The sequence below is a fragment of the Strongylocentrotus purpuratus genome, unplaced genomic scaffold, assembly GCF_000002235.5.
Source record: "Strongylocentrotus purpuratus isolate Spur 01 unplaced genomic scaffold, Spur_5.0 spur5_scaffold_5, whole genome shotgun sequence".
NCBI classification, from domain to species: Eukaryota; Metazoa; Echinodermata; class Echinoidea; order Camarodonta; family Strongylocentrotidae; genus Strongylocentrotus; species Strongylocentrotus purpuratus.
In genome coordinates, this window is record NW_022145611.1 from 30012951 (window position 1) to 30032689 (window position 19739).

The 19739-nt window shown below is 34.7% G+C and overlaps 1 protein-coding gene across 1 annotated transcript in view; it reads left to right on the forward strand.

Moving 5' to 3' along the window:
* Window positions 1–19739, forward strand: part of LOC578066 (presenilin-1) — a 38275-nt gene that overhangs the window by 15379 nt on the left and 3157 nt on the right. Inside the window, exons 3-10 of the mRNA XM_030999792.1 lie at window positions 9683–9888; window positions 13626–13767; window positions 15183–15250; window positions 16072–16292; window positions 16707–16805; window positions 17338–17448; window positions 17923–18132; window positions 19445–19557. Coding sequence (XP_030855652.1) covers window positions 9683–9888; window positions 13626–13767; window positions 15183–15250; window positions 16072–16292; window positions 16707–16805; window positions 17338–17448; window positions 17923–18132; window positions 19445–19557 — 1170 coding nt within the window. The remainder of the gene's footprint in view (window positions 1–9682; window positions 9889–13625; window positions 13768–15182; window positions 15251–16071; window positions 16293–16706; window positions 16806–17337; window positions 17449–17922; window positions 18133–19444; window positions 19558–19739) is intronic.

Sequence of the window (19739 nt, forward strand, 5' to 3'; positions counted from 1 at the left end):
TGTTTGCGAATAATTTGGTGAGCACGAATGAACTTATAAATGAGGATGTATAAAATAGTTGTAACTATGGCAGAAACACAGAATACAATGGCTTGTGATCTGGCGTACACCTCACGTCCCCATGGTATGTTTCCATACACGATGCATCCATACTTCTCTCCAAATTTCCATGAAGTTGTAATGAAGAAGAATGGGATATGAAGACAGACTGCAAGAAATGTGCAACCGATGGAGATCAAGATGGCAGCTCGCCGTCCGATTCGTCGTTCGAATGGCTTACAGAGAGCTTGGTAGCGGTAAACAGCAATCGAGATCGTGAGAAACAACCCAGCATAGAGTGCAGACCTTCCTCCGATGATCTCCACAAAACATGCCCATAGGTGATCGTTCTGAAAGAAGACCATTGGGATCTTCATGCTGTTGATGATACTGGCCATGAGATCAACAATGGCAAGTGCAGTAAAGGTAACATCAGTAGCATTCTTGATACCTTGGCTAACAAAGACAAATATGATCGTTATGTTGCCAGGAATACCAAGAGCAGCAGCCAAACAACCAACTGCCATGCGGATAATTTCCATTGCACTACCGGTAAACATTTTGACAGATGATAGCAAAGTATGATTTAAAGAATTTAATCTGAGGTGGAAATAGTTTAAACTTATGTATTTCAGCAATATCTAAAGATCATATCTAAAGACGATATCTGAAGTAAGTTTGATGATGCTGTAAACACTGCCAATGCTGCTACAGAAATGAAAGGATTAATGAACCCAACATGTTATTTATACATTAGCAAGTCACCTAAGGTATGGTTGATAGCAAAAAGTTAAGAATTCCTTTAAAAATTCTTTAAAACTAGCAGATTGAATGTTAATAATACAGCCGGGAAAGCTTATTTGAACTTCTCTAGTATGCTGTAGAACTGTTTACTTTTTAAAAACTCATAGTATTTTTTCCAACTTTCAGTTTGGATTTAGAGATAAACATAATACAGAACATGCCTTATTGAATTTTATTGACAAAGTAGCGCATGCTTTAGACAATTCTTCTCACCTGGTTGGCATCTTCCTGGACTTCTCCAAGGCCTTCGACACCATCAATCATGACATCTTATTATTCAAAGTTTCTCATAATGGGGTGCGTGGGAAGGCCTTGGAGTGGTTCAGGAGTTACTTATCCAATAGACGACAATATGTATTCTTGAATGATCATACTTCCAATATGCAAAACGTAAATTGTGGAGTACCGCAGGGAAGTTTGTTGGGCCCTTTATTGTTTATTATTTATATAAATGACTTTTGTAAATCATCCGAAGTCCTTTCATCTATACTTTTTGCAGACGATTCTAATTTATTTTATTCCCATAGAAATCCAAATTCCCTAGTCAATGTTGTAAATTCTGAACTTGAAAAAGTCACCGAATGGATAAAAGCAAACAAACTATCCCTTAACCTCCAAAAAAACAAATATATGTTATTTAGTAATTCTATTGACACACTGCCCAAGAATATCATTTTTGACGATACCCCCTTGGAAGTTGTTTCATTCATTAAATTTTTAGGCATAACGGTTGATAACAAACTTTCGTGGAAATACCATATAGATAATACGTGTAAGATCATTTCACGGAATATTGGCATAATAAATAAACTTAAATTTCATTTTCCGACATCATCCCTACTCATGCTTTATTCATCTTTAATTTTACCATATCTGAATTATGGAATACTTACTCGGGGCAACACGCAGCAAACTCTATTAAAAAGACTGTTATTATTACAAAAGAAGTCTCTCCGTATTATTTACCATTCTGCTCCACTCTCACACACACAGACCCGTTATTTGTTAATGGCAGACTATTAAAAACATATGACCTGTAGGCTGTATCTACTTCACTTAGGACAATTTATGTATAAGTATTCAAAAAAGACCCTTCCACATATATTTGATGCCATGTTCCCCCTAAATCGGTCATTTCATGATTACCCAACTAGACGGTCAAACGAGTTTCACCTACCACTCTTTAGAACTTTATTAGCGAAGAAGTCTTTTATGTATGATGGTCCTAGATTTTGGAATTCTCTATTAATTAAGTGAAAGTATTCAAAATAGTCCATCCCTAAATTCTTTGAAGAAAAATCTAAAAACATTTTTGCTCAAATCTTATAGTAATATACAAGAATAATCTGATAACAGTTGGTAATCATCTTAAATTTTCATTTAGGTCTTCATCATCTGCTTGATTAATTTAATATTTATTTGGTCTTATTATCTTACCTTCCCAAAATCAACATTATATCTTACTTTTTTCCGGTCATGATTTGTCCTGCTTCTTCTTCCTTCCCCCTTTTCCCCTTTCCTTCTTATCTGTTTTACTTCTCCTTGTTCGTTTCGTATTTGTAAATTGTATGTTGTTTTGAAATATTGTCTTGTGTTTTCTAAGTTTTCGTAGGCAAAATTTGAAACATTTATATTTTTATTTTTTTCTGGGGGATCCACAAACTACAAGCACTGCTTTTTAGTGGATCCCCCACATTTCCTCAGAAATTAAGAAATTCTTGTAATAATTCTATTATGTGCAAAGTTTATTTGTATAGTTTCTTGAAAAAATGAATTATGTATGAAATCAAATGTAATATCTTTGTTTACCTTTCTGTTGGAAATGAAATAAATAAATAAAAATGAATATGAATATGAATATCACCGTAAATTACAATCTACATGTATGTATCTTCTTTATACCTTTCTTGTCAAGCACATACTCCCCCATATTTTCTTGTACGGTCTGCACATCATTGCCAAACTTTTCAAGGATTGAGTCTGATTGCTTGGAGATTGATAGAGATGAATCTTTATAAATGCCTTTCACAAAAATTTTAATGATATATCTGAATAGATTGTATCTCATGAATCGTAAAAGTATTGACTTTACAAGGACAGAGCATGATTGCTTGGAGGTTAGTCCTTTTTAAATTCCTTTTACAAAAATTTAGTTAATTGCATATTGCCCTAGCCTGCTTTTGACATTCATAAGAATACCTGTCAATCATTTGACTAAATAAAGGAAACGGTACGACATAAACTTTGTATACATGTACATGAATCGCCGCACTTATTTACATGTAAATACAGAGTAACAGACCACCTTCTAACTTTGTTGGATTTTTCTTTATAAATCTCCCCCATTATTTGCGAACAATGTGTCTCAAAATCTATCGACATGTATGCTTTACACTTTAAATATTGCTCACATTGATCTGTATCAGGAATCCTGTTGAACAGTTTAATGGTACATCTGAATAGATTGAATCTTATGGGTTATTAAAGACTTGACTTTACAAGGACGGAGCGTGATTGCTTTATAGAGATTAATAGACACCAAACTTTTCAAATTTCTTTTCCAAATTTTTCATTAATTGCATATTTTCTGCCCTGCTTTTGAAATTAATAAGAATACTTGTCGATCATTTTACTAAATAAGGAAATAGGGTAACATGAAGTTTTATGTTCGTGAATCGCTGTACTTATTTACATGTAAGTGCACACCACCTTTGTTGTTAAAGGGCAAAGATCATAGTCGTTGGTTGACATGTAATTATAGGCTTTATCATGATATTTCAAGAATAATTCCATCCACTTCCTGAACTGATATTAGGGCGAAGGCATATAGAGCTGCAGTCGCATTTTTCTTGTTTCTTTATAAATTCCCCTCCCCCTATTTGTGTAATACATATCTTAAAATTTATTTGCATATACACATGTGATGTATGCTTTAAATACATGTTGAATATTGCTCACATTTATCTGTATCAGGACTCCTTTCAAACAATATCTTGTATCTATTCTGAATCTTATCATATAGCATTTGAAATGTTTAGCTATTGGCTATATGATCTCTGCTATGACATATCGTATCAACATACTAATCCTGTGCATGCTCGCATCATTACAATCTCAAAATACTCAACTAATGAAGTGGTATAAGTTTCAAATATTTGTTTGGCCATTTTGAGCATTAGATTTTGAAATTAATCATCGTCGTGAGAAATGATGAGGTAGGACGTGTGCAGGACTGCAGGAGCATGCAAATGTTGAGAATGTTTAAGATGGACTTGGTTGAATTTGTTAAAGGTAAAGACCAGTTATGGTCATGCGATTGCATTGTGAAAGAAACGTTGTGGAATCAATCATAAAAGGTTGATCATCTAGCATCTAGCATCTGCAAGGTTCTGGAATCATCAAAATGATAAGAAATTTGGCCCATTCTTCGTAAAGTTACAAGCACTATACACAGAAAGATATATATGGGACTACCCTATATCTCTCACAGACCATGAGAGAAACAAATTTACCAAATATATGAATTAGTAGGAGGTTTCCCGGCAAATTTTGTATCATCATGTATTAGTCAAAACATATTCTTTCACATGATTTTTGAAATTTGAAATTGGAGCGTTTCCAATACTGGTCTTTACCTTTAACGTTTAGATTTGTTATTGTTGTTAAAGGAAACACTCTCTGATTGATATGGCTCTACCACTACATTACAATCAATGAAATCTAATCTAATCTGCATCCCCAGACTGAGATTACACTCATTGCTGGTCTTTTATGTGAGGCAAGTGAGCCCTCTGTTGAGCAGTATACATGTAGGCAGTGTTTAATCATCAGCACTATGCCATACTACATGTAGTTTGTAGTGTTTGATTGCTGGCACAACAAATACACAACATAATGTCTGAATCTGGTTCTTAATATATTCTGATTTAAGAAAGCTCAATTTGGTGTAACAGAGAATATATATGTACACTGTACTACATGTACATGTAGTTCATAGTTCACTGTTTCATTTTGTAGACATGTAGATCCCAGCCCAATATATTATGGGTATACCTTCATTAATGGTCAAAATTAAAGGGATATTTGAGTTTTGGTATAGAGGGTGCTACACATAATAATTTTTTGTGAGATAACAAAAAAGTTACTGTCAAACTTGAAAGAGCATACAATTTAAATGACAAAATCAGTTCGAGGCGGCTGATATATCCATAAATATAACCATTTCTAATATTTGTGGTGTCCCACAAAATATTCAATAGTTTTTAACCAGCTGTTGAAAAATGAGATAGCGCCTTATACATGTAATGTACGTAGTATAAATAGTATATAAAATGGCAGTCCACAAAAAAAAAAATCCTAAATGGTGTTTGTGCTGCAGCTGTACATGTGGTCTTAATAGTTTCTTATTTTCTCTTGTGTAGTAATGCGAGATGCAATATTATGGTACTCATCCATGTACATATTTCATAATAAACTTTGATTACTCAAAGATAAGATTTGAATAAAAAATGTTCTGCTAGCTTAGGCATGATGCATTATCCCTGTGTTCTTGTCCATTTGTAGCTAATATGTAATAACCCAAGGGGGGGGGGGGTTACAAAGATCCTAAGTTGAGCTTATCTCTAAGTTGGACTTAAAAAAATTATGGAAAGCTGTTAGCAATCTATGAAAATAATTTTGTAAAAGTTGTTTTAAAAGGCATAAAATGTTGATTCAAATCATTTATATTTTCTATTATCAAGAAGATTTCATGTTTTTGATGTGGAATTTATAAAAGTCTAAAATAATTGATTTTTCTCTTTTGAGTACCGGTATATTTATTTTAAGGCTACACATGGCTCTTGATAACTTTTAAATCCGACTTAGGATCTTTGTGAATCACCCCCCCCCCCCCAACATACATGTTCTTCTGAATTGTGTAGGATTTATTATCCATTAACTTGTTATCTTGATTAAACACAGCACTCCAATAGTTCTATTGACATTAACTGTTTACCCGGATCCACTAGTACATGTTGGGCCTATACCGGTATTCCACATGTCAGCCTGAACTACGGTAGTGCTATAAAATAGATTTTTATGTACATGCAAATGCAGTGCATTCAGCTGTGAGATCATTGTATGACTACACACCTGACAGTCATTTCATACCACAAAATATCACTTCAGTTACATCATTGAATGAAGTATAGCAATCAGTAAAGGCCATTGAAACGTTAGGTGTACCAGTACCAGTTCTCAATTTTCTCTGCATTGTACTAGATAACAAGGACTACCCAGTATATTGACCTGAAGTGGTTGTTGCTGGTGATAGTCGGTGCTGCTGATTCTGTGAATACTCCTACCAAAGATTTGATTGTTTGGATATTCTACATTACAAAGTATGATACGTACTAAGCAACTGTGGTTGGATTATAGAGCTGTAAAAGCTCCATTATTGGAATATGTCTGCAGCTAGCTAGAGTAGAGAGTGGAGTCTGTTGTGTCTGAGAAGTGGGTGTGTTCTCATCAAGTCCCACCACCATGTGACAATTACTATCCAACAGTTCAGAGGAAGGATTAGGCAGATTGATTAAATGTCCAGTGGTTTTGTGTGTGATGTCTGAACTTGCTCATTATTTTCTTCCAGGTTGAAAGGTTGATTCTGTCATGAAATCTGGTGTAGTGGCTTACAGTATGTGTACAACATGTAGGCCAACTTGCTGTAGACAATAGACTATTTTCGTAACGTGATCAAATTTAATGCACAAATCTTGGTTGAGTGGCTTGTTGCAAATTATTTCATTCACCTGTTATGAATAATTGTATTTCAATAGTCGGAATGCAACTTGCATACATTAATTGTTGCTAGGTAGGACAAACATTATTGCATGTCCTACTTATGCAATTTGCATTCTGACTACTGGTATTGGGATACAATTAGTTGTAACAGGTGAATGAAGTAAGTTGTAAGGAGGCACTTAACAAAGATTTGCGCATTAAATTTGATCACATTACGAAAGTGGCCTGTTATGTATGGGACCAAACTATGTTGGTAACCTGTGCATTCTAGGTTGAAAAATTTGTGGTGGAACAGCTTCAAAACTCAAGTCACATCAACTTTTTTCTCTACTGTGTTTTTTATTGCTATATCTTTCCAGTGACATCAATCTTTGACTCTTTAAAATTCTTTATGTATCTGCCTATTTAATGTGTTCAATTGTGCATTCAAACATTGGAACGGACTTTGGAATGTGACCAAGCTTTTGTCTTTTGTCTATCTAGTATCTACATTGCACACACAACACAGTTGGTACTATACTATGTGATTTATGGATGTTTTATTGGTGTCAAGTTTGATCCACGTCACTGTATTGTTCAGTTGGCAGTTGGCAAAAGTGGTGTAATAAACAATGAAAATACATTTGTACATGCCATGTGTTGCTGTGTTGGTCTACATGTACATGTATACACAAGGAGGAAATGACACTAGGAATTGAATTCCAAATTTCTGTTGTGCAGACTGAATGGTATTACTTTTGGGGAGCTGTCTTTGAGTTTGAGCACTTAATTTGGTCCTCTGCAACACACGCGCTGTCTTAATTGATCGTGTACTAACAAAGTAGTCTTTCATATTTTGAAAAATAGCTTGCAAATATCTTTTTTAAAGAAACATATGATACAGGCACTCCACCTTTTGTATGATTGCTACAACATGTACAAAGTGTTTGCACATGATCTGATGGTACATTATGCATGGATTTGTGCAGAAAAGGAAATACAAATAATTTGCAATAACTTCATGTGATTTGAGGACTTGATAGACCCATGATTGAGCCATGTGGATAGATGTAGATGTGGATATTATCTGCCACTAGACAGAAGAATCTGTGCCAGACTATATGAAGAAGTATAAACCACACCTGTTGCACTTTTCCCCACTATTTACATACTACATGTATTTGCTCAAAAGTCTAATACGTGTTCCAGCTAGTGAGTTTGCTATTGCTTTTATTTAATCGGTGGACAGAAAATTGCCAAAGGGATATTTTTTTTTATTTGATAGCTCCAGATTGTTGAGGTCTAGATAGGTAAAGACTGAAGCCTAAGAAGTGGTCCATAACTGATGATACTGATCATTTGAAATCCAGCTTTGATCTTAATTGCCAAGATACGGGAAACATGAGGAGGTCCAAAGTGACAATATAAACTTGAAATATATAAACTGGAAATAGTATTAAATTAGACACTTGTTTTCTCAGGGCATTGTATGAATAGGGTGCTTTTTGAACTGAAGCAGTTAAGACAATGAGTGATACACAGGACAGTGACCATGATGTGGACGAGTGTGCGGTGCTTCTTATAAACCCAGACCGGTCCAGGTCTGAGGCATCTTTCCAAAGAGGCAGAAATAGAAGAGTAAGTTTGCTGAAAGATCAAGGTGTCATCTGCTGGGAGCCAGAAGGCAATAATCGAGTCTCTTTTCACAAAGGCTCTTTTGCCTCTCAGGAAGCATTTCATCCATTTACTTCAACTCTTGTTGGAACACACTAAAGATGTCTAGGAAATCTATTCATACTTTTGTAGTTACACTTGCCATGTTGGCAGTAGTCATCAGTATGTCTAGTCAGTATTTAATTTCTTTGGCTAACTTCTTTTAAGATTATTGTAATTATTATGTAATGTTGCTAAATCAGAACAGAATTGTACTTTATACCTGTCAGGAGCCAAAGGCTTCAATGTGTGAATTGAAAATCTTCTTGGTACTTGTATTGTAAATAAGAAAGAGGCAAAACATGCGAGCCGCCATTTTGGGTTATAATGACATTGGGAAAAAATGTGTGCCTACATTCAGATCCAAATTTATGACTCGCATGTTTTGCCTCTTCTCTTTAATAGACTAATATCATTAATTTCAAAGTATTGGAAAAGCACTTAGTATCAACCAACATGGTCTACAACAACTCCAAATGACAAAATAATCCTAGCTATGCATGTTATTTAAGTATTTGATAGCCCCAAACTTTTTTTTCTTCAATTATTTTCATTGATCGGCAATCAGAATTTATCATCCATGGCATTATTACAGAGCCACATTTTCTCACTTATTAACTCAACATGTAACATGTAGAATATTTATCAACAAACATGGTGTAGCTTTTCTGCTACATGTATACTTTTGTTCAGGTTTGCAGGAAACCACTAACCACAGGTACTTCCTTCTTTATGAAAAATAATTATGAAGGACTGTCTGGATGCTCATATCTTTATCAATTGCCCTATATAACACTCGGAAGTCTATTTGTCATAGAGGTACACAATACACATACATGTAGATGTTTAATGTTGTTGGAAATCCTGTCCACACTTTCCACTCCTCTATTGGTCACCTTCACTTGTATTATGATGATGATCTTGATAGATTGTCATTGATTCATGGTTAGGATAGTGCTCATATTTCAAATTGAATTATGAAGACAGAAATAATAAGGATGTGATATTGAATGTCATTCCATTGAAGTGTCAATAAGTGCTGGAATATTTCTATTCATCACTGTGACCCCACAACCCGTCAGTGGCCCAACACTGATGGGTTATGATTATAGTAACTAATGATAATGTTTTAGTTGTTCAGCACATAATAGTAAGTATTCAATTACGCCCTTTGCATCTAGAATTGGTTAAAAATAGATATCTATTACATATAATAGTGAAAAGTTCACAGCTTTGACAAAGCATTAATATGAATTTGAGATTCATTTGTGTGCCCGTATATGTTACCATTATTGAATTATAACATAATGTTATATCCTCCTGTAATCACAATTCCCTTTTCTCTCTTTTTTCATTGACTAACCAGGCCAATGCAGGCAACAGGCCAGCGAACCAGGAGCGACGGAGGGAGAGAGACCCGCCCCCAATGGAAGAGGAAGAAGAGGATGAGATGCTCAAGTATGGGGCCAAGCACGTCATCATGCTATTTGTGCCTGTCTCCCTCTGTATGTTGGTTGTTGTGGCAACCATCTCCACCGTTTCTTTCTACACAGAGTCTGGTGATGTTTACCTGTGAGTTTTGTCTATGTTATGTTGGGAAGTTTTTTTTGTTTGGAAATTTATTTTATTGTTCATTCAATGCACAAGAAATAATAACAGAATGATAACATATACATAATTTGTCATAATATTACAAGATATTGGAGTTTATATTACTTTCACATAAATATATGCAATATATAATAGCAAATTGCAACTTTCCATTTTTACATCTCAAACAAAAAGGATATTAAAAAAAAGGATACTACATGTACTTGTAGATACTAATTGGCACGACTTAATTTACATAGACACTTAGTCAAAGCAAGATTGGGCAAACCAAGATTTGATTCAAAACAACTGATGCGGTGGATTCATAATCCACAGCGCTATTTATCCAGCAACACCAGTGTTAACTAAATTTGATGTGATGCTTCTTGGGAAAAAGTCAATTCCAAAATTGTCAGTATTATTGACCCTACTCACAACATTTTGGTCATTTTGGCCACTTTCTGGCCCAAACTTTACCATTATGGTCACCTTTGATCAGGGGTAATTTTCCAATTGTTATTATCAGCAAAGATTTAAGGGGCCTAACCTATTTTATAATTGTGCCCTGATGCAAGAAAAAGTGGTCAAATTGACTCCCATCAACAACAATATGGTCCTTCCAACTGCTGTCCGTCTGTGGACTCTCGCTTTTTGCCCATGTTGTAGGAAACATTGCAGATATAGGACTTCAAGACTTTAAATATAGAATATATGGATACCTCCTTGATGTGATGTAAACAGATTTTTAAAACTTTTATTTTGTGTTGGTATCAGTCTGTTCCCTTGTATTGCCTGTTATAAAATCATTTAGTCTTTCTGAGATGCAGTGAACCACTTGATTGGCCCACCAGAGCTCTCAGTGAGCGTCTGTTGGTTCAGCATGTTTTGTAAGATGTTTGGTGATGCTATCGTCCACATTTTTCAAATTTTATTTAAAAATTGGGTCATTATTTGGCCCAAAATAAACATTTGTATTAATTTTTGTTCAAAATCATGCCAAATTTTCAGTCAGCATCAATTGGTGGGTTTTGACATCCAAATTTAATATAAAAAATGTGCGCTGATATCATAACAATCAATCTCATTGAATGAATTTACACAGATCAGACTGCTTTGGTCATTTCGATTGGTAGCTAGCGTTTCACTGCACTCGCTGCACTGGTTGAATGATGTTCACTTCATTTCATTTCATTTCATCTTTATTGAACCATGGTAATACATAGAAATTCTGTTTCCATTGGCTTTATAATACAATATAATACAATAATACAGGTACAATAATTTTACAATAACAAACAATGCACATAAAACATAAAACGAATCACACTAACGTTTTACAATTTGTATATATTTGCGTACATGCATATGATTATTTGTTTACATATGACCTGTGGGGCTGAAAAATTGGCCTGTCACGGTTTGCTGGTGAGGCACTGTTGATTGTGAATCCGCCCTATTGGACTTGAGCTTTGTCTTTTGCTGTTCAATGTGAATATTCTTCATGCACTTCCTGGTGAATGGGGCATTTGGGATGTATTACTACATTTTATTATTAGATTAATCCTTCATTGTGAAGATTTATTTTTGTATGAGGTCTTTAAATAAAACAACATCAAATATTCTATCAGGGATATTGGATTGTGTACTCTGAATTTCTTACAATATCTATATAGAGGAGTTATGTTCAGCAAACTATTTGAACTAGAGAAAGCTATGCCATAAATAGATTTTTAGTCTATTTACATCTTTACACCAGCTTGAACATCAACCTCAACCTCATCTATACTATTGGCCCCTCTGACTCAAAATGATTAATTAGTTCGGGATATATGGATTACTACTCTGCTCATTATAAACTCCTCATATTGCCGTCCTTCCATCTATCAAATTCAGAGTCTTATTAAAGACGCTCCATATTGCTTCGGATCAGAAATGGGCCCATACACAGGGTATCAAATTGCAGGTTTTAAGCAAATGGAGACTTTTCAGGTTTTGTATCTTGCAAGAAAATATATAATGTTTGGAATTGGGACATAAAGTAAGGGTCACTTTCAATGGTAATGATCTATTGAAAGATATTCATTCCTTGGCTCTAAAGCTGATGAATTGAAGTTACCTGAATTGTTATCATATCATTTATCAATTATATAGATACGAGTTAGAAATGCTGATTTTCAATACCGGTAGTTGATTTAATTTGTAAGTTGTGGAAAAATTGTGCAATATTAAATATAAAAATCTGACTTTTATTTCTCAAAATAAATAATCCAAGGTAAGCTGTAACATGGAAATCATTGGTATACAACAAATATACCTAATACATATTCTCTTCATTGCTCTAATATGCTGCATGTACATGATAAGGGGAATTAAAGGTCAACAGACTTCCAGTACAGATTTAGAGGGCTTTATCCTTCCTGCTTTACCATATCATATTCCAGGGCAGAAATAACATGTAAAATATGCTGAGTCAGGCATCTTGAAACTATCATTGAATATTCTTCATGTGAATTATATGAATTATTAATGCATGTACATAATAGACCAGTCTAGTAACGTATTCATATTTATGGATGTTTCTTTCCTGGGGACCGATGAGGTATTCCATTAAAGGTCGGGTGACATCCAATATAATTTGATTCCTGTTGATGTACAGGACTGCATACAACTCATATTTTATTTTTGAAATATCTAACGTAAATATATGTCATACATTTAAAACAATATACCGGTATATAAAAATTAATTTTCTCAGACCTGCTAAGCTCCACCTCTTTGACATCATCTGTCAATTATTAGTTGGATGTAGCTTCTATTCAATTCAATTCAATTTACGTTTCCAAAAAAACATTACAAATCAATTATAAACATTTACAACAATCTAGGAATACATTTTGGAAACAGAGGGGTCCACTAAAAAGCAATGCTTGATACTTATGAATAATGAGTAATTTAATTAACAAATTTGTAACTACAAAAGGAACTCCAACTTTTCTCAAAATTTAGACTGCACCTACATGTAGGGGTAGTTTAAGTCTGGTTCACTTTTTTTCATGCGTTGTTGCGACGGCGAGAAAAAATAAGGTGCCTGAAGTCTGATGATACTAGAGAGACTTTGATCTAAATTTAGATCCAAATTCACTTTTCATCAAGAGGAATGTCTTTTATTGAACATTACATCTCACATAACCTAGAATACTAGCTAGCATGGTTCTGTACCCCAAGCTAGCCATGCCCTGTCTGGCCCCGCGGACGCATACCTGGTACCCTCTCGCACTAAGCTTGGTAGAGATTAGCTGACTATGCACTGCAGAGGCTTGGGCTTGGTAAACCCTACTTCAGTTACTGGCCCGTATGTTTTGGTCTTAATAATTAGAAAGCTATTAATATTAGTGAAACCATCCGGTATACCTGACGCTAGTTTGTACAAAACCACACATTTTGTCTGTGTCTGTGATAGTGGGATTATGGTGAAGGAAAATATTTGTTAAACAAATTATGCAAAGGTAACAAAATACAAAACAAGACAGAAACAAAAAACTTTGATTATGTGACATGAGTTGATGAAATTTTTTTTTTTGTCTCTTTATCACAGGAGAACTTTTAATCAGTTTTTGATATCACATGCTCACATAATTTTAATATGTAAAATGCTTATGAATCGAGAGATGATTTACTCATGTTCTCTTGTTTCTGTTTCTTTATGTTTTACCTACCAGGATTTACACTCCTTTCCATGAGAAGTCTGACCAGGCTGGAACCAAAGCCTGGAACGCCTTGGCAAATGCTCTCATCATCATCGGCATTGTTCTTATTATGACAATATTTCTTGTTGTTCTCTATAAATACAGATGCTATAAGGTTAGTAAGTTTCATGAATACAATTGATGAATTTAATTAAATTTTTTTTTTTTGCAGCTATTTTATGTTGTTGTTGAGAGAGGTTACAGAAATTGATGTGTATAGCATTGTCACCCCCCTCTCTTTCTTTCTCTCCCTCCGAGTCTTTCTCTCTTCCTCTCTTCCACTCTGTTACTTCTGTTTAATACCTATGTTTAAAAGTGAAAAAAATATTCTTTTTACTTTTATCTAAAGCTTCACCCTTATCTTGAATTGTATGTCTGTTAACCTCCAAACAATGTCACTCTCTGTTCAATGCACATTTGGACATGTATATGTCAATACCAGCACGTCATGTAAATTTGGGCGTTGTTTCACGAAATTGTCATATTGTACAAGAGTTGGTTTCGTGAAACAACCCCCTGATACTTCCAGAATGTTAAGGTCTTGAAATAAACAAAATTTTATTGATTTTGTCCAATCAATACTTGTAGGTTATACAATCACGTACGTGTACATACCTTTAATTGTCTATACTGAAGTAAATCAGATATCTTCAGAATGTTAAGGATTTGAAGTAAACACAATTTTATTGATTTCTTTTTGATCAATAGTTGTTTTTCACACATTCTGTGTAGTGGTGGTATAATGGTGTGAAATGTTTTTAAGATTACAATGATTGTGTTATTGAGCATGTTAATCAATCACAATGTTAAAAAACAACAGCTGTCTTAATAAAACATCTGTTATTTTGAAGTTATTCCCATCCTACCCATTATAGAAGAAGATATGTTTTAGGGTATATTCTGTGCTATTTGTTCCATCAATTCATTTTGTCCTAAAAATTAAAAAATGTCTTGAATGACCGTCGACCGATGGTTCTTCTTTGTATCACAACCGCTGGGCAATGGTCATATCAATACATTTTTCGATGACAAATAGTAGACATATCAGTTTGTAGCCAGATTGGGTGATAAATCTGTGGTAAAGCATATGCCCATATGGCTCCAAATTTACAGTATGTTTTACAGAACACTCTGTATTCATTGTCTTGTACATGTATATCTAATATTCATAATGGATTGTATATGTAAAAAAAAAGACACATTAATGAATACGATACCTGTATATACAGTATATGTTTCCATTACCACATGTATGCAATTTTGTACATTGTGATTAAAAGATAATAAGTAATGCTCCATGTGAACATGAACCTGAATTCAACATCATTGTAGGGGAATGTTTTTTGATAACTTTATTTCAACGAAAGACATTTTGCAGCCTAATCTGTTGCAATTTGCATACTTTGAAAGAGAAATAGAGAAAGGGAGAGAGAGATGACTTACTGTAATACATTTGTCCTTGTATCAAACTGTTATTATGTAGAGTATGTTATGAACAAAATGCCTTTGATTTTTTTTTTTAATTTTCAGGTTATCCATGGTTGGTTAGTCTTATCATCACTTCTTCTCCTGTTTTTCTTCACATTCTTTTATTTACAGTGAGTATACACACATATATGTAACCTTTGAAAATAATGATCCTTTTCTGATTTGCAAAATGTATTCTACCGCCAAATTGCTGCCTTTAATCCTGTTCAAACAAGAGTATAGTGAAATGTGTAAAAATGTAATAGCAGAGTAAAGACCCCCCCCCCCTTCTATGTAAATGAATGCCGGACAATTCTTCTTCTTTTTTTTTTTTGGGGGGGGGGGGATTAGGGAACCAACAAATTAGTAGAATGGCCCCTACAGTGTGCACTCATCTCATGTGTGTGTTAGATAAGGGTACATGTATGTGGCAAAAATGTGTACTGATTTTACTTTACCGCAGCTTTTTTTAAACGTGGTTTACCATCTGTGAATGTGGCTTCAAATATATTTTGAATGTAGTTAATATTGCCAAATATTATAACATGAATATATTTGTTGCCAATTGAACATAATGTTAAAAGATATATTGATAGTCCTGAATGAAAAACACATTACAATACACAGGATAATATAAATAGAATAATGTAACAAATAAATAAAAATAAACAACAAGAAAAAGGACTAAAGAAAAGAGAGATTAGACAATACACTTGATTCAAATTCATCAACTCTACTACCACCTGTAATGATGGATTGATTGATTCTATCAGTATTTATTTTATTTACCAGTACCAAGAAATTATGCATTACAATATGTACAATATTTAGAACAATGTGAAAACATTAAATATAAGCTTATAGAAGAGAACCATAAAATACGACATGATGTAGATTATCAGGTGGTACAGACCTACATGTATGAAATGACATCAATTCTTTTGTTCTACAGAGAATTGCTGGTAACCTACAACATCCCAATGGACTACTTCACCATAGCAGTCATCATGTGGAACTTTGGCATGGTGGGCATGGTGAGCATCCATTGGAAGGGGCCTCTACGTCTCCAGCAGCTCTACCTCATCGTCATCTCAGCCCTCATGGCTCTCATCTTCATCAAATACCTCCCGGAGTGGACCCTCTGGACCATCCTGGCAGCCATTGCTGTTTATGGTGAGTTTTCCTGTCTGGTCACTCATCTGGTTTTTATTTTAAAGGTCATAACCAATTTCATGATAGAAATAGCTTTATCATTGTGCTGTTCACATGAATTGAATGTTTCTTGTCTGAGCTAGTTCCTACATTTTTTATGTACCGGTATGTTGTTTTTTAATTTATCTTCTACCCCATATTGATATTTAAATAACCTTTAGGCATCTTGATTACTCCGGTTTACAAAGCATTATAAGATTTTGCTAAGCATATACATGTTAACTCTATTGTGATGTTAAGAGAATGGAATGACCTTTAATTTTTATCCTCCAAGAATAATCATGAAGAAAATATGATCAGACAGCTTTTAAACTATCATGTAATGGTTAAAGAAGACTAGATGATTTGGATTCGTTCGTTTGTTTATCTCTTTAGATCTGTTTGCTGTGCTGTGCCCTAAGGGTCCTCTCAGAATGCTGGTAGAGACTGCTCAGGAGAGAGATGAACAGATCTTTCCTGCACTCATCTATTCATGTGAGATACACTCTTATACATCAAACATCCAGATGCAAACGTAGTTCTGTCTAGTATTGCAGCCTAGCTTGTATGCTTTGACTGAGTCTGTCAAATATTAGAATGTAATGTTTTTTAAAGAATTTGCCCTTAGGATCATTTAAAGGATATTTGATATTTCTTCCTCCTTTTAAATCATGAGAAATTGTTATTAATACTGTCTTTGTTGTCCACTTTTTCAGTATTTATCTGTCTCTTCTGCCCCCCCCCCCCTTCTCCCCTCTCTCTCTCTCTCTCTCTCTCTCTTACTCTCTTCTTCTCTTACTCTCTTACTCTCTTTACTCTCATTCTCACTCTCATTTGCTCTCTGCTCTTTTACTAGTGGGTAATATGGAGTAGATGTTAATGTCAGTAATGTGTTGTGCAGTTTTGAATAGTGCTCCAATTTGCAATATACATACATTGAATGGATGCATAGTCCCATACATTAAATGTATATCATGTGATTAGCTTTTGATTGTATTTTACTAATCCTCATTGTCTTTCTATACAGCAACAATGGTCTGGTTGGTTGGAATGGCAGACATTGACTCACCGCCACCCAAATCAAAAGCAAAACAGGAACCACCAGTTGAAGAACACACAGCTGAAGAAAATGCAACTGGTGAGTTTGTTATTTCCATAGTGCTTTTAATATCAAAACCCTGATTTTAGCTCTGGTAGTCTTCAGTGCCCAATGTATATCTAGGAATAGATCCTACCAGGTGGTCTATTATTACAAGTAGAGAGTGCCAAATGTAGATAAATGTGTTACATAGGGGTGTTAGTGGTGTGCCAGGGCTTGAACCCATGGCCTTCACATCCACAGTCAAGTGTAGTTAGCCACTGGGACAACTGTATGTGTGTGTGTGATTTTGGTTTTACAGACGTGTATCAATCAGATATGATTATTTACAACTGAGAACCGACTTTTAATTCACCATCTGAACTTGGTTTTGACCCGGGATCTACCCGAGTCAGTCTGTAGGCGAAAAACAGAGACTTGATCAAGTGAATGTACCACTAGATCAACTCCGTGAAGGTGTAGGGTTTGCCAAGTAAGGAGTAATATTGTAACATTTATTACATTCTTTCTCAGGTGGGCAAGAAGATCAAACGGTGTCCAGTGACCAGGAGGTTAACGGCGGCTTTGATACCGTGTTCACCGAACGAAGAGAGAGGGATCTAGAAAGGAGTGCAAACTCCAGCGTCACATCCGAAGACAGGAGGGCAGCTGTCCGGGCGCTGAGGCAGAACAATGGTCCTAGCAATAGACAGCCTCCAGTAGATGAGGAGGAAGAGGAAGAACGTGAGTTTGGAATTCATCCTGCAGTACATTGTCCTAAACCAATGTTATACAATGCCTTTAATAGACAACTTGAAGTGTCACCTGTGGAAATGTGTATTATACCAAAAATCAAGTTGTATTAGGTTGAGGTTTGAAAAAATTGTTTCAGTTCATGATTGAAAGCTTTTGGTCACACCCTGTGGAAACTTTTGTTTCATCAAAATACTTCCACATGCTGTTATTGCAAGGTTTCAATTGTGAATACATACTTAACATTGAAAGATTGAAACCTTCAGAGAATGAACCATCAGTTATTTATTATTCATAGATATTGCTTGGGTATTGTGAGTGTGCTACATTTCATGAATTTTCAAAAATTGTGGGTTTACAGCTCCTTAGATGAACTGTCACAAATAGTAATGTTAGTGGTACCTGTATATGTTTGTGATTTATCTTGCAATCAAAATATGATACTATACACTTAAAAAAAGAACAGTGCCATACGTTGTAAGTTGTAATCCATATGGTGTAGACTTCAGATAAAAACAAAGTATCCCCACAGAGAATATGCCTGATCCTATATACTATCTGTTCGGAGCCAGAAGGGCATTAACTCATGCTCTAACACAGAGTTAACACCTTTCTGGCTCTGAACAGGATGTATGTAGGTTGTAATCTACATAAGTGGGTTAGAAACAATTCCTTCCTGACTTTGGTGAATCATGATGAACACAGTAGAGAGACAGGATATTTTGAACCAGGAAATCAACAGTGATAGCTGGAAGGGGAGACAGAGCATGCAAGGGGGAAATATATGGAGGTTGACTAAGGTTACCAAGATATTGTAGATGTACAATTATAAATATGTGTAGTTATTATTTATTTGCAAAACATGGGTGATATGTCTGTTATATAGTTAAAAATAATACATTGAGTCTTGCATTTCATTTTGTTTGACAGTTGTCCTTTATAATCATATTTATACCAGCACTAAGTTCCCCCCTAAAAAAAAATAATAATAAAAAAAAAAACCATAATCAAAGGATTTTTGATGATTATTTATTATTGAATGGACAACTTTTATTTACGATTGGAATGGAATTGGAATGCACCACATTAATTCTGAGAAAACTAAGATGTTCTTTATAGTTTAGAAGCAATAGTGTCATTCTTATGAGAATGATGTTGGTCTCTCTTTGTTAATGTGCATTTCAGCCATACATGTTCATGCTTGCCTACTATTTTGATGCTTAGAATTTTGGTTCACATCATAACATCTCCATTAGTTGGTTGTAAACTTGTCCTCAAACATATTTCCTTCTGTACATTGCAGGTGGTGTAAAGTTGGGTCTGGGAGATTTCATCTTCTACAGTGTGTTGGTAGGGAAAGCATCAGCATCAGGAGACTGGACTACCACTATTGCTTGCTTTGTGGCAATTCTTATTGTAAGTCAATCAGAGTTATTGTTACCATTCTCCCCCACTTATACATTTTCTCATACAATACTCATACTGTGGCAAATACTTATAAAATATAAAGATGTGGATGATGTACATAGTATTCCTGTTTTTATAATAATTTTGTAAACAAGTGTTCCTAAAGTATCATTGACATTCAAGAAGCCTTT